The following is a 17,428-nucleotide window of genomic DNA, read 5'->3' as shown; positions in this document are numbered from 1 at the left end:
TCTGCCACATGTTCTGACATCTCTGGGGCTTTACCTGAGTGCAGGTTTGTCACAAGTTTGACAGGTCCTGTCTACTTCGTAAGTTGGAAGAAGGCCTTAGAGGGGATGCCTTAGGGCAATAAATTGGCCTCTTCAATCATGGTGGTCATTGCACAAGCTGTTCTTCCTATTTTCATATGCAACAATATAGCTGTTGTAGGAACAAGATGCAGTTAAGAGTCAATACAGCACAGGCCACTGTGTGTTAAGGAAGAGATTACACAGCATCTTAATTTCCTGCATAAGCGGGCCTGGCGCTGTTATTCAATATCCTTCTTCAGTGATGACACTCATTTCAGAAGAATAGATAGAGCATTATTCACTGAATATAATCTATTCGGTTTCACATCATTTTGATCACAAGTATGCATGACTTTCACATTAGCGTTATCCACTAATAGCAATCAAAATGAATGTCTTAGGTTTCACATGTTGGCGAACTTCCTGTGATGATGTGAACTGAAGGTACCCCATGAATATTTAAATTGAGATTTCATTAATGCTTTTTTTTTTTTAGAAAGCCAGAGGGGATTTGTGGTTTTCCGAGGAACCAGAAAGTGAAAGAAAAACAATATTCTAGTTAGATTGAGCAATTGTGAAAAATAACAAAAAAATTGTAAAAAAATAATAAAAAAAAATAGCCAATGTATTGATGACCTACTGTATGCAACACATATTCATATGGTTTACTTTACAAATACTGTAGGTTCATATACAGGCCTGTTAAATCCTGTTTGACTTGCATGTGTCCAACTTTAAAATGAACTAGTAATGCACATTGCTGGACCCAAAACATAACATATTGCTCTCCCTTGTTTAACCATTACCTGTCAAGTTTCGACCATTACAGCTTGCACCATTGTAACATCTTATCAATGCCACTCAAGTCCTGAAGAGAAGAAGCTTTAATGGGCACTAACCTGCCATACCAAGTGCTCCTTTATCACTGCAGTGGTAGACAGGCGGATGCTCAACACAATGGTGTGGGAGGACGAGGTCAGCACGCTGGCAATTATAGCATCCCGCATACAGAAGGGCAGCATGGTGTACACCACGAAGATAATGAACAAGAAGAAGGACACCTGCGGAAAGTGAAAAAGACAGCTTTTAAGTTGGGTTACTGTGGTGCTGTGAAACCAGCAAAAATGTAATATAAATTGTATTTTATTAAACAACAACAACAGAGAAGAACAAAAATTAGTCATGTTTTTTTTCTTATAAATTTAGTTGCTGCCAATTATTTTTTTTATTTTCTCCCAATTTGAAATGTCCAGTTATTATTTAGGCTCAGCTCACCGCTACCACCCCTGTGCTGACTCGGGAGCGGCGAAGATGAACAGATGCTGTTGTCCAAAGCATGTGCTGTCAGCCGACTGCTTCTTTACACACTGTGGATTCATCATGCAGCCACCCAGGAGCTACAGTGTTGGAGGACAACACAGCTCCCGGGCAGCTAATAGGAAAGCCCGCAGGTGCCTGGCCAGATTACAGGGGTCACTGGTGCACAGTGAGCCCAGTATACCCTGGCCGACCTAGACCCTCAGCCAATTCAGCACCGCCTCCTGGGAATGCCAGTCCATGGTTGGCTGTGGAATAACCCAGACTTGAACTGGCGATGTCCAGGCTATAGGGTGCATCCTGTAAAGTGCCTTTACTGGATGCGCCACTTGGGAGCCCCAGTCATTTTTTTTGTTTTTGTTTTTTGCAATGACACCTCAAAATATTACCTATGTATATTACCAGCCTCCAGCTACAGTAGTAATAATAGTAAGGTAACACCAAAGGCAAGAGCGGCTTCAATAAAAATAATTGGCTCTGTATTTTTTTTAAATGAGTAATTTATAGGGGAGTTCAACTTTGTCTTTTTTCCCCTGCAATGCAGTAAAGTAATACACTGACAATGTGTTTTAAGTTAATCATGAGAACATTTAGGGCTTGACAGCTGTGAATGAACATTCAACACTGAATAATGAGTTTGGGATTTAAAAAACACTTAAACTGTCACAGATTATTAAAAAAGAGGTTAAAAGGGAACGGGAAAGCATCTAAAAAAACAGAAACATATGTTTTGGATATAGTATTATATCATCCACTTTCTATGTAGAAGTCATTTTTTTAACGTTAATACAGCAACTGCTACTATTTAAGACACATCCATTAATTGTGATGTCACCTGTTCAGAATTAACTTTATTTTTTTTTTTTAAACTAAATATATATTTACTGATGTTCGTTCATATATTTGTATTTCTAATCAGTGGCTAAACAATACCACTGGGATACCAGTGGATTGTAGTTATACATATCTTATAGGAAGCACCTTACCAACCAGCTAATGTTTACATGTTTTTTAGAAGTCAACATACTTGCTACTGGATACACTAACATCAATTACTCCCTTGTGTATTTTTATATTAATAACACTGGAGACAGACCCCCTTAAGGCTTTTCTAGGTAGAAGTTCTGCTAGAGGCCAGTCTTCTATGACAGCCATGGTCAAAGTACTCTTTCATCATGGGCAACAAAATGTACAGGTGGATTAATGAACAAAGATTTGACAAAACAAACCTGCAACTGACAACCTGTTTTTCTTGCCCTGTGTGATTATTTGCCAAAAGATGTAAAGATCTAGAAAGATTGTCATGTGTACAAAGCAACAATATGCCTTACATCTCTAGTAGCCAACTGAAAAAACAACACAGGTCAGAGTGACATGTTGTTGCATTAGGATTTCAAAGATGTTCAAGACCTAAGTAATATGATTATGTGCCTTTATCTCAGCCGTTTTCTAAAAAACCACTATTACTTTATATTAGACTATGCATAAACCTATATCCCGCTGGGATATTCACACCTCTGACTCAGACTTTTGTTTCATGCTCCTGGATTCCAGGCCAACTGCTTGCACCCTGGATCCCCTTCCTACTCACTTCTTCCAATCCATTTCCCCTGCCCTTCTTCCTTTTATCTCCTTGTATCATTAATACCTCTCTGCTCTCTGACTCCTTTCTCTCAGACTCTCTGCTTGGGCTGCCTTGCTCTCCTCCATTCTAATTCTCCTTGACCTCTCCTCGGCCTTTGGTACTCATAGGGTTTCTATGCAATTTTTTTTGTAACTCGTGACATTTACATTAGAAAAATGTCTTTTCCTGGCTTTTCATCCGACGTCATGCAAATGAACGAAAAGGTGTGGGTTGATATGTCAATGAGCTATGTGTAAAGTACTCGTGTTGTTTTTGAAGATTACTGGTGGAACTCTGTGAAAATGTGGTTTCCATGCACAGAGAACTGGTACACGAGTGAATCTAAGCTGCTGTAATAAAGCAAAATACCTCTTGCCTGGCTCGTTAATAATGTGTTTTACTGCCATATATATATATATATATATATATATATATATATATATATATATATATATATATATATATATATATCACTTTCATTCAGGCAATATAGCATATAGGGGATCAGGTGATGCTGCGTATACTACCCTGGCTTAGAAGCCCTACCTGTCTAGGTGGCTTACAGCTGCTGAGGAAGCATTCAGCACCACGCTTGAGCAAATACAGTTAGTAGGCACTTGAAAAGGAGGTGGTGGATACTGATGAAACGTATTGAAGTGCAGCATTAGTTTGTTTCCAAAATTGCCACTGCCTGCTCTATCCTGCACAGACTCTTTCAAAAGCAAAATGAGATTTTCATGTTGCCTGTGACATAGACAGAGAAGGTTACCAGTGTTGCCAAAGTCTCATGAGCAAAAAAAGCAACACTGCCTTTCAAAACAAGTTTAAAACAAGCGAATCCATGTTAGAGTATGGTTGTTAATGAACAAACCTGATTAACCTGAGTAATTCTCCCAAACGTGTACACGCATCGCCATTTTATGTGTAAATTGACACGCATGGAAACCCCAGGACTGTTGATCATGCTATTCTCTCCTCTCCTCTCTCTTTGACCTGGAGATCTCAGGCACTGTTCTGCTTGGTTTTCTTCCTATCTCTAACCCTTCCTTCCAGGTGCACCTCAAGGATCTGTCCTGAGACCCATCCTCTTCTCACTCTACAACCGCTAGCTAGGCACTGTCATCTCCTCTTTTGGCTTCTCCTACCATATCTATGCTGATGATGCCCAGATCTTCCTCTCCTGTCCCTCCTTTAACTCCCACATCTCCTGCGTCTCAGAATGTCGGCTATCTCAACTTGGACGTGTTCTCATCACCTCTAACTCAAACTCTCTAAACCGAATACTTTCTTTCTGCTTCTTCTCTCTCCTCTGATCTCTCTACCTGTATCCCTTGATTCTACTGATCTTTCTCCACCCCCTTCTGCTAAAAACCTAGATGTTATTCTTGACCCCTCCCTCTCTTAACACATCTCCTCCCTGACACGCACTTGCCGCTTCTTTCTTAGCAACATCTACCGAATCTGTCCTTTTCTCATTACTTATTCCACCCATTTCCAAGCTCTTACTCTCCAGATTGGACTACTGTAACACTCTCCTTGCTGGTCTCCCTGCTTCAGCTATCTGCCCCCTTCAGCTCATTCAGAATTCTGCTGCTTGTCTTGTTTTCTCCCAACCTCGCTACTGTCATGCTACCCCTCTTTTTTGCACCCTCAACTGACTACCTATCTCTGCTATCATTCAAGACCTTTGTTCTTGCCTACCACTCTCATTACCACACCGTCCCCTCCTACTTATAATCCCTTGTGTCTCCCTACACCCCATTCCTCTACTGGCCAACTGGTCCATTCTCCATGTTCCCATGCCCACTCCTTCTCTTCCCTAGTCCCTCAGTGGCGGAACCAGTTACCGGCAAATCTCAGGAATGCTCCACCTCTCACTACCTTCCGCCGACTACTTAAACCCACCTGTTTAGACTGCACTTCTAGATCTCTTAATATCCCTCCTACTATGCACTGGGCTTCCCTGATCTAAGCACCATGTCAATGGATCCTTAGCTAATGCACTATCCTTACACTATTGCACTACTAATATTTCATTGTTGATATAACTTGTAATATATAATATAAAATTACTGCATGCTTTGTTCAGGTTGTATTTTAATGGTACTATTTGCACTTACTGTAAACTATACTGTATTATATATTAAGATTGTATTGCCCTGTAATACCAATAAGTCATCTTGGATAAAACTGTCTGCCAAATAAATAAATAAATAAAATAAATAATAATATTTCCAAAACCTCATCTTTGGTCTTGGGTATTTTACTGATACTGCTCTTTACAACTTTAGCATTAATATCAGTTTTATTTATTTATTTATTTATTTTTTAAATCTAATAATGAGTTGGTCACGTTCTGAGACAAGATATAATAATAATAATAATAATAATAATAATAATAATAATAATAATAATAATAATAATAATTTCAGAGAAACTATTGTTTTGAAAACAAAATGATAATTCACCCTGAGCCTACAGTATCCTAGTTAACCTTATTTTAATAAATAAAAAAATGTACATTCATATAGGTAAGTTCAAATCTAGTCGTGATTGTCACTCTATTATTTGCATGGCACTATCAACTAGATACCATATTCCTTCGAAATTAAGACACACTTTTTAAACCATTTTTTTCTTCTCAAAAATGGCCTGCATCTTAAATTTGAGTATAGTGATGCATATATTAAAATCTCCAACAAAACACGTGACTGCCCAAGTACACAAACAGGAACGTGACTGATTGCCTGAGGAAAAAGACGATCAAAAACGTTACTGCCTGATCTCAATCATCTATGACATACAGGCAGCCATTTTAAAAGACGCGTGAGTCTTTGCCTGGGAGATGTCAAGTAGTAAAGAATGCCACCAACTCAGAGGATGATGACTAGGATAGATTTGTTGTTGTTAGATATATAACAAAAAAATGTTGTATTCCTTTGTATAAATGGCATTTATATGCGTAATTCAGGTTGTATTTTTGTAAGTGTGTCTTTATTTGATGTTTTATTATTTTCTCAAATTGAGGATGAGAAATTTTGGCTGCATCTTACATTCGAGGACGTCTTAAATTCGAAGGAATATGGTATATAGATCTCCTTGTTAGGCATTAAGGCCTCTGTCATTTGCCATCAGAATGGAATTTACTCTTTATTATGCAAGAGGATTGTGACCTGCGGTCTAACTAATTCTGCAACCCCGACTGCCTGGCCTTTGCTAAACAAGGTCACAGACACCCAAAGACAAGCCTTTTCAGTTTAAATAACACTGGTGCTCAAAATGAGTAATTAAAAAATAAATCTTTAAAACTAGTTTGCATTTGAATCTTGTATTGATCCCATAACTTAATAACATCCAGATTCCCACCCTGATTCGGCATTCTTTATCTAGAATATAAAATAAAAATGTTCTCAGTGTGTTTAAATAATATGCAGTCACCAGAGCATAGATAACTATATATTCCTAATGTACTGTTCCCAGCATCCTGCTCAATAAAAACATTAATCTAACTGCCTTTATACAATTACTCCAGGTTGCTCAATACGGATATGTAAACAAAGGCAGTTAATTGAGTTATAGATAAAGCATTAGTTCCTACTGCTGGCTTTAAAAAAAAATGCCACAAAATCTTTTGTTAACTGCTATTTTGCCTAGATACCTAAATATCAGCTGCCATTTTTACTTAAAAAAAAAACAAAACACTTAGCTTTGTTTACCTGTTGAAATGTAATATTAATTTAATGATTAGCCACATATGATGCAGACCGTGTCTACAAATACCAGTTTTTTTGTTTTCTTATACCATCCCCTTTTGTGATAAGTGCAATTATTTTCGGTGGTTCTTCTTGCAATTACTTCTGTGTACACCTATGTTAAGGTACTTTAAGTTTAAAAGCTGCTCTTCAGTAGATGCCTGCCATAGATTTTGTAATGTAGGCTAGATCAGCCAATGTGTCTTTATAAAAGTAAGCCAGGATAAAAGAACTTCTTTTTAAGATATTTAAGGAGTTTAAAGCTGGCTTTAGAAATGTCATCTAAAAGTAAAATATGTTCTTAATAGCAAAGAAATACATCTCACAAAACAGATACTAAAAATGTAATCTCTTTAGACTCCACTGTTAATTTCTGTTGATGTCAACCCCATTCTCACTGCTGTTATGCTTTAGGCAAAACACTCTTCTTAGTACATTTGCATATTAAGTCACTGTTACAAGTGTAGGTACCGTATTACTTTGAATTACCGTCGCCCTTGAATAAGTGCGGCACTCAGATACCAGATTTGTAATAAACGGCTCTCTCAATAATGAAACATGTACATTCTGTTTGGAATGTTTTGGCACAGTATGCCAAAACATTACAAACAGAAACAAAAGTCATTGAATAAACTTGAATAAAATGTATTTAATAGACTACAATTACACACTGGCGCATACCGGTATTTTACTGTAAAGCTTATGGAACCCAAACAAAATAAGAATACCGTAAGTACACAGCACTGTGTACTGATACTGGTCTAGGAGTAAATACAGCAGCACTAATATAACATCTATATAATATATATATATTATAATAGTGTCGATCTAATCCGTATATTATATTATTATAATCGATTAATATATTATATTAGCACTTAAAGTATGCATAGGACGTGTAATCTTAAGAATAAAGGCATAGTTTGAGTATAAACGAAATTTTTTGGTTGTATGCAAGGTATTTTGGTTAATACATGCAAGTAGCAATAAATGGCAGAACCAGTGCTGATGACATCTCTGCACAATGCTATAGAATTTCCACATGCAAATTATTAGGTGCTAAACAAATACCACAAAAAGAAATAGCAGGTAATGTGAGCATCTTGTAAAGGTTAGCACGGTGGCCCCAGACATTACTGGCAGGAAAGAAGACATAGACAGGGAAACTGCAGTTTTAGCGTGGTTGCACACATTTATTAACAAAAGTAGAACAAAAGCAGAAACAAACAAAACAGGACAAGAGGGCCAAAATAAAAGGTTAAATAAAAGCACAATTACCTTATGTTAAAAAAAAGGTATTATATTGTCCAGGCTGGGCACAGCCTTCACTGAATACAGGTCAAACACTCATACCAAACTCCTTCCCCAAACAAAGGATTTTCTTCCTTTTTTTATTAGGGCTGTCACTCAGTTAACATTTTTGATTGGTTAATTTATGGGCATTAGTTGATTGAATCGGTAGATTAATCTGCGCACATTTTTAATAAAGGTAATTATTTTATGGCGGTTGTCCTGCATAGTAATACTAAAAAATCAATAGCATCTAAAAAATAAAAATAAATTAAAAAGACCAATGGGAATTTGGTCTTTTTATAAGCATTTTATTATTTTTATTTGAGCAAATGTAACACATTTTCACAAAACAACCGTTCTTTCGGGCCACTGTCAGTCACATACCTGAAAACACAAGACGTTTCCATCATCGGTTGTTTAATCTTCCTTTACAGCTACATACTTGGCTTCTTGTACTTCTGCTTTTATTTGTTCTGAATCTTGTTAGAGGTACTCGAGAATACTGTGGCTATTGACAAGTGATTGCTTAACATGCTGTCATAGTCAGAAATCAGAGAAAGTTAATTCCACATAATTACCTCTCTTTGAATAATTGGTGCTTCATTGTGCCCTCTGAATGCCAGTTCTTACTTGCCAAGGTAAAAAATAGAATCAATCAAGCGTTTAAGAACCTCGCAATGATTTTTTTCTTAATTGATTATTGTGATGTATTGTATCCCTGTGCTTCTGCTCATCCAGTTGAACATCAATCTGGGTTTGTCCAAAGGTTTTGAGTGTTACAGGGACTCGCAAATGACTTTGGGAACACTTGTGTTTTTGAGCTGACTTTGTTAGACATCTGAAGAGTGCTGTAGCCAGTGCTGTTCCATATTGCCTTTTTGTGTACTGAACAAAAGACAATTCCAGCAGTATTATTTTGTTTAATTGACAGCCACAGGTAAGCCACGGATGCCTTTCATAATTTCAGTTTTGGAAGTGGTGAGTATATCTCTTCCCTTCCTGTGTCAGTTCGGGTATCTCTCAATTTTTCTGAGAAAATTCTTCTTGAAAATTGATCGACTACGATGTCTCCATTGTCTGATGATTTTTTTATTATTATTTGTAAAAAGCAGTTCTAAATATTACTTTGAAGTTCTCAATATAATTCTCAAGCATGTTTATGTCCCGCCTCTGCTGACTAATGATTGGACAGCTGGAGAATACCTTCAATAGTGTATGTCTTGCCTCTCCTCACTCATGATTGGACAGCATAACAAGGGGCAGATCTTTGACTCTCCCATTGATTAAACCTACTCAAGACCTTCAACTGTTTATGTCCATGTGAGGAAAGGTTAAAATAATTAAATCTCTTCAGCCTAGAAAAGAAAAGAGGGAGAGGGGACTTGATTTAAATCTATAAAATCACACATGGTATAGATAAAGTTAACCCAAGACACTAATTCAAATTTAGCAGAGAAAAAGACAAGAGTGCATAAATAGAAGCTGAGTAAAACACGCGCTCATTATGTTCCTATTTCCCCAGAAAACAAAAAGAGATTATTGGAATTAATGCAGGTGGATTGTAGACCTGTACAAATATAGGACAATACGTTAGTGTGGCAATGTTGCCCTGCCCCTGGGTGTATTTCTGTGTTGTATGTTGCATGTAGTGTGTTAATGTGGTGTATAGTCATTGGTACACGGGATGTAATATGGGGTATGCGCACAAGTGTTTAGTGTTTTGTATTTAGGCATGAGGATTGCACAGCACTTCATGTGCAGGTAAAACATAGTAATATGTGAGCAAGGGGAATTGCATTTATTAATTCATGTGCACTTGTACTGAGACTCCAATTGAATGATTGATTAGCAATCGAGTCTCGGTACAGCTGCATAAAAGCACCATGTTTTCACTCACTCTGGGTTGTGTGTTCGGTGAGTGGAGAACGGGATTGGAGACAGAGGTAATAATAAATAATAGCAGCTCACCGTGTTTGTCTGTTCGTCCGCTGTTTGTTAGCGTCTGTTTCATGTAGTGTTAATCCGTTTGGTTTGACTGTTTATTTTGGCCGTGCCATGTGCTTTTTTTTTTGTTTAACCTTTTATTTTCTGTTTAAATTATTAAATGCTGAATGAAAACAATTGCTCAGCTTCACTAAACTCCACCTCTCTGTTTATTCTGTGTTGGTTCCTGGTTCTGGTCTGACGTCACCAACTACAGTCGTCTTTGTCACATTTAGTCTTACTTAATAAAAAGACTCAATGGTGAAAATGCATAATTAGTGGTATATTATTTCACTGCCTGCACATGTTGGGCATTATCTACAGCTGCATGTAAACCTATTGCTTGAACATCTTCTAACCATACAGTACGGTTGTGCACAGTAATCTTATCAACTGTGCTGCATGTATTATATTTATGTACATTACATTAAGAGCCATGCAAATAGTGGTGGCTAGTTAATTAAGAGATTTCTAAACCATAGTACAATCATAAACTGTGAATGCATTTGAACTGATTTTTAAATGATATATTTTCAAAGATGAACCCAGATGTTACTGTTTCCCAGGGTCCCTGAACTTATTACAAAGTCTTTTTCTTTTTCAGTAACACTGTTCTCAGCCAGCCTACTCCAATCCTTTTCAAATGAGCTTTATCTATGAAAAAAAAAATGACCCAGAAAAGAGTCATGTCAAAGAAACCGCTTCCAACAATTTCCATTTCATAGACTCTTGGCCCTTTGTACGTTAAGTTCTGACATTCTTGCCTAGGGACCCAACTAAATATAAATTACTTAATTATATAGGCCAGGTATTTGTTTTATTAATTTTTCAACTCATCAAAAAAGGCAAGAGAGAATCAGACTGCTATGTATATAAATGGAAGTTAGCAGTTAAGGATCCTGTGCAGCCATTAACAGATTCAAGTTCAATACCTTCCCAATAATCTTTTATTTTTTACTGTTATTTAGCAGCAGTACGAATGTCAAGCAGTGGGACTGTAATTCAAAATAACAGAAGCGTTGTTTTACTTTTCATTACAAACTTGTAGTTGTTAAGCTTTCATATTGAGGCTTGTTACTAGTTAACATTTGAAAGTGTAGGAATTTATTTGCATCACTCATTATTTAACACTGTTCGAATCATTTAAGCTTATTTGTGAAAAAATAAAATGACAAGGAGGCTGCAGTCATTCTTAGGTCGTATTTTAAAGACATACCTGAAAAAAGGTATTAACTAAGATTTTGGTAACAATGCCCCCCACCCCCCTGTTGATCTGTGCAGTGCCAGCCCTGTAGCCGTGTCAATACTATAACAAAACAACAAGCCCGAACAAGGTCAAATTTGCCTGAATATTTAAAATAAAAAACTTAAAAAATATCATCAAAAACTGTGTTGTTTTGTGTACAATTGACCCTCTAACTCAAGGAAAGATACATTTTTGAGACCAAGAAAAGGCTCTTAACTAAAATTGTAACCTTGTATGTGATTTGGGTGGCCCATTCTGTCCCGCCAATAATATCTGCCAACCTCCCTAGTTAAACCCTAAGTCATGTCCCTGTTTTCTGTCTCACATGTTTCGTATTCCAGCATCTTTCCCTCTTCCACTACGCTGCTCTACCTCTGCAACGATCTGAGAGGCCCAGATGTGCTGGCCTCGTCTTCCGCCAGGAAGGTTCTCTGTGGGCCCCCAGCCAAATCTATCCTAACTCTCTCCTGGTTTCCCATTGTTTACCCTCTAAGTTCCCTTTGGGGGGGAAATAATGGTTGCTTCCCAGCCTTGGAGGCCGATCGATTCGGTCTCACCTTCATGAGGATGGCTCTCTGTGAGCCAAGAGAAAACCCTGTACTCCTTCCCAAGCCACAAAGCACTTCTCAGCCCTTGCTCCTGTCCTGTGAACTATGTTTATACTGTACATTTTTTTTTTTTTTTACTGTTAAGATTTGCTTTTTGTACCCTGGCATATCTCTGCCTTCTTTAACAATATTATTTACAAACACGGGAGGTATTGCAGATTATTAAAGTATGTGACTAAAATTCAAGATGTTGTATTTCCCACTTTGTTCGATTTAAAGTGTTTTTGATTTATTGTATACACCTTCAGTTTTAAATAGCCATTTAAAAGTACAAGCTGTTTGGAAACATGCCTGGTGACTGTAAGGTGGAGTTTGGATTGTGCTTAAAGATCAACAGCACTTTAAGAGTCTATTAATATAGACTCTCTAGACATACAGTACAGATTCTTGGGAGATTACAAGTGTAACAGTACACTGACACAGTTCTAGTGATTTTATATCTGCTCCAACCAGGAGATTATACAGGTGTTTGATGATTTTAAATCATAAGTGGTTTCAAAAAGGTTTTTTGTACACTATGTGAATTATGGGAAAGCAATCAGTGATGGTATTTTTGTAGTTACTGTAGCTACAACATGTCTGATGGAAAGAAGTTGTTGCATGTCAGAAAAAAAAGCCATTTATGTAGTTGTTTAGCTGTTCATTTGTAATTTGTTTAATTTCTGTAATGCTATCATTATGGAGATGAAATCGAATCAATTAAAGTGTCTTCATTAAAATAGATTAGAGATTGTTTAATTATTCTAAAAATGACTGAAAAAGATATATTATATATTGCTATATATATATATAATATATGCATATATATATTATATAATATATATATCCATAATATATAGATAATTATAGACGTAAAGCCAAGTCCCAGTTCTATAGTTACTGCATTCTTTCACCTTAACTCGAAAGCTACTTGTTTATCAGGGTTGACAATTAATCGCAGTTAACATGCAATTAACATGTTATTTTCTTTAGAGATGCGTTTTTTGTCTGTATTATTTCTTGATGAACTTATTTTGTATTAATACACCAGGCTTTTATCAGCATCTGGTTTGTTTGTGCTCTGCGCTGATTGCTTCCTGGCTTCCCCTGGTAACAGACAGGGAAGTGTGTGCAGGAAAAAAAATAATCCCGCCTGCAATAAGTGTCTCTTTCTGTCAGAGCAGATGTGAGCCAGTGATACAGAATATTCCTCTCATTAGTGAAATTCGACTCCTATTGCAGGTACTATTTTTAAAATATATACTTATATAATTTAATAGTGAAGTTAGGCTGATATTGGATATTCAACATTCATGCATTTATACAGTCCTACAAACAAACTCGCAAAAGAATGCCATTTCAACCTATGAAAGATGTCACGCTATTGCAAAAATGTATAGAAAATTGATTTATAAAAAGGTTTTTATGATAATTTAAGTCATGTCTCATTGATTTGCGAGTTTGTAATCTCTAGAAATGAGCAGCACAAATAGATATACAGGCTACATCATACAATGGTTCATAGCTCCTATACACAAACTCGTAAAATAATGCTATTTCACCACATGAAAGACTATGTCACATATCATTGATATGTGAGTTAGTAATCTCTAGTTATGAACACACAATAAAATGTAGTGAATGCGCCAATATTGAATATCCACATGAATATTCAATAGCAGCCTAACTTCACTGGGGTAAATCCTGATGTCACTGAAAAGTTATGCATTGTTTATTAATCTTAGCATGTAAATTCAAAGTGAATTTGTTTTAACCCTCAATTAATCTCTCACAATTAGTTACACAGAAACCACTCAAGAATTCAAGTCAAATTGAAGAACTTCACTGCAGCTCGATAAAGTTTAAAAATATGATGCTGTTATACTGTTAGTTGGGTTAAGGATTTTTTTTTTCAATGGCACTAGTACTAGGTGGCAGAGACAGACACACTGCCATGAATATTCTACACTTGTTAGACAACATTGGATGATATCTTGCATCTCAAAATCAATTTTCTCTTGCCACATACCTGGGTCGTTTGAGTACCACAAGTCACTCAACATTTTGGAGATGGTGGCTGAATTGTTTTCTTTTTCCCCGCGGTGAGTGACTGTCAGATTCGAACAGAGATAGATAAAGCTTCGTCTTTGTGAAGGCTGTTGTTAGACCTGCTGTTAAATTTTCTTTGTTTGTGAGAAATGTCATTTTTGGATAGATTTACATGGGTTAAAAAATACTCAAGAAGCTGCTTGTTTCTCAGTTCTGATTCCTTTCTCTCTCCCTTTTCTCTTTCTGAATTTGAGAGCCAGGTTTATGGTGATACATTTTTGAAAAGCCGTTAACCTCCAATAATACCTGACATTTTGTGCACTGTGTACGTGACGACACATATGTGAAGTCTTCGTACACACTGTAGCAAACATGTTCTGCATATGTGAGGTCTGTCACACGCACACTTTAGCAAACCTGTTCTGCACAAACTATTATTATGATCACTGTTCATGCCTCCAAAACGAAAAAAAAAAAAAAAAGTTTAGGGTAACATTTTAATGCAGACAAAATCATAACGATTTTAGAAATGAGTGAAGGACAATTGTTTTGACAATATTACATTTTTCTTTTTTTTTTTTAAGTACCTGGCCCAGGCCCTATCGGACCTTAGGCCTGGCACAACAATCCTGGTTGTCTAACCCTGATAGTGTCCCTGCTCTCCAATCTCAATTAGATAAGATTTTACCAAAGACAAGTCAAATTTGGTTTTATAAATGTTTCTTGTTAAGAAAAGTTTTTTGCGCTGTTTTTTGTCAGCTGGGTGTTGAGTTTGTGAGACAAACAGCTTTTGCTCAAACTAATCTTGATTGACAAGCGGTAACTTCTTGATGTCAGAAAAGTACAATACTAGAGGTATAGCTATTCAGACTCCAGATTGTTGAAGTCCTACTGATTATATTATATGGGAAGTAAACTACTCTTTAACTTTTCAATCACCTATTTTCACTACACTCAACTATTGCTAACGTTTTGAATTTAGTATATAAAGAAGCAGATAGAGAGTATTGCTAAACAATAAATATTTGAATAATTTTTTCTAACAACAAGTGTTCACATTTTAGTCCTTATATATATATATATATATATATATAGCTATATATATATATATATATATATATATATATATATAATATGAGTGTATGTGTGTATTCACGGATTTATGAATAGAGATCCACTACTCCGTAATTTTTTTAATGTCAAAATGGCTGCCACAAATCTTATTGAAAATGCACCCTTAACAGCAAACTGTTGCTATTGAACACCATTTCACCAACAAACTCCAAACATGGTAGTTTTTGTCCAGGTAACAATGGAATACAAATATGTCAAAATGGTTATGTTTTATAAAACAAGATGGCCTGCCAGGTGTATGTTTACGTCTGAAATTTAAAACAGCCTCAGTTGACAAACGGTTTACTTGACTAACTCAAAACTTCACAGGCATCATCCTTGACAGTGTAGCAGTACAACTGACTTTTTAGAAAGTTGCATAAAAAAGATGGCTGCCTGATGCATTTTTGAAAAAGAAAAATTTCAAAATCATCTTTTGTGGAACAGTTGAAGTTGCTGATTTTAAACTTGGCACATTGAGAACTAAACACGCTTAGACGGGTGCTGATACTTGGGCTTGGGAGCTGTAAAACTGCCTGGCAGTTCTAGTTATTATTATTATTATTATTATTATTATTATTATTATTATTATTATTATTATTATTATTCCACCAAAAGTTTGTCACAGAGTTCTGAAATCGCATACGTAGGTAGATGCCTATGGGCAGAGTACCAGACTGGTGATCCTTTGGTGAAAAAGTTCACAGTTTGGCCACAAGGTTAGATTGCATGAAAATATTGGACAATTGGACAAGAAAGACTTAAGATGGAGATCTGACAATGTTAGCAGATAGCGCATGAATGGCCTATTAAAAAAAATGTTGAAACAAAATCAATTGGATGGTTGGTTTGCCCGCCGTGTTGGATTTGCGCAAAATGTTCAAAGATCATCTTGTCTGAAACCGCAATTTTGATTGGCACCAAAATTGTCACGTTTGCTCATGTCAATGTCCTTACTAAGTTTTGTAAAATCCCTGCTTTTTCGTTAAAAATTACATGGATGCAGCGAGCAAAATAACAATTTCACAAGTGCTATATGTACATATATTAAAGTATAAATCCATACTGCAATACGCTAGAGACATGAAACTGAGTATGATAATAGAGGGTAATGTGAAGTACTGTCGATTTCAAAATGGCGTGTTTTGGTCACATGGTTTTCTCGGCCATATTTATAACTGAAAAATGACTTTTATGACCCATAACAAGAACAGTGTTGCACGTATGCTCTTCAATGTTGGCACAGTTGTGTGGCCCATAATAAATTAATAACCAATAAAATCAAAAGCAGATTGGTCACATGGTTTGCCGGCCATGTTGCAATTAATGTTTAAATTTTATCTCCTGCAGCGTGGCGATTGCGTCATAGTTATAATGTAACCACTCCAAAACGTCAAACTAAAAACTGTCTCCTTGCGCCTCAAGGATCACAGATAGAGTCACAGTTCATATGGAACACATATAAGAAGTCATATGTGCTCTATAAAAAAATGTCATTACCCATGACCTTTGACCTCTGCTAAGGTTCAAAACTCACAGCTCAGCTGTATCCTCAGCTGTGTCTAACACAGATCAGTGCACTTAAACTTCAACGTAAGCTCTGTACATGATACAACTTAAGTAGCCCATTCTAATTATAGGAAATGTAGCAATCCGTATCAGCGATTATTTGTGATGATTGAACCATGTTTTCTTTGGAAGCCTTTATAGTTGCTAGCAACTCTAGTTAGATTTGTTTTCTGTATTATTATTATTATTTTTTGTCTTACAAATATGCTGTTACTTTATTGTGAACTGCCTTTTTTCACTCAGGCAAACGTCATATGATAAAACTTCAAAGATCCAATGGTATTTGTTGGTTATGTATGTTTAGTAACTAAGTATTTATCCAGCATGCAAAACTTGCTTGGTCCCTTAGCCCTTCAGAAAAAAATATGTAAGTCTCTCGGTGTTACTGCTGCTAGGTGAGTTTCTTTTAAATTAAGCTATGTTTCGAAATATTCCATGTAGACTGAATTAAATCAAAGCATTATTTTAGCAAAAATAAGTTTGGATTCGTGCAGATTATACCCCCCTTTCTTTGTAACATATTTAAAGTTGGCACATTTCTTTACACTAACATTCATTTGCAGCTTTCAGATAGGAACAATACATAATACATTTTGTCCTTCTACCTAAATCTTTTAAAGGACTTTTTTATTATATGTGTATAACCTTTGTGTAAAACTTTAACTCCACAAAATGAAATGTCATTGGAAATTAATAGAATATAATCTAGAAGACAAGGTAACTCAATAAAGGTGTGAGGTTCTTTTTTCTTTTTTTCTTAATAGCTTATGACTAGTGTTCCATGTTTGCGGTATATTCTGAATTTTACCAAAAAATTTTTGTCTATTCAATATTT

At 36.1% G+C, this 17,428-nt stretch overlaps 1 protein-coding gene across 1 annotated transcript in view; it reads right to left on the bottom strand.

The window, feature by feature from the left end:
- The window catches only part of LOC121314788 (adenylate cyclase type 2-like), a 155,218-nt gene that overhangs the window by 95,552 nt on the left and 42,238 nt on the right, over positions 1 to 17,428 (bottom strand). The window contains exon 3 of the mRNA XM_041248462.1: positions 960 to 1,121. Coding sequence (XP_041104396.1) covers positions 960 to 1,121 — 162 coding nt within the window. The remainder of the gene's footprint in view (positions 1 to 959; positions 1,122 to 17,428) is intronic.

The sequence above is a fragment of the Polyodon spathula genome, chromosome 4, assembly GCF_017654505.1.
Source record: "Polyodon spathula isolate WHYD16114869_AA chromosome 4, ASM1765450v1, whole genome shotgun sequence".
NCBI lineage: Eukaryota > Metazoa > Chordata > Actinopteri > Acipenseriformes > Polyodontidae > Polyodon > Polyodon spathula.
This window is presented reverse-complemented; position numbering and strand designations above follow the sequence as displayed.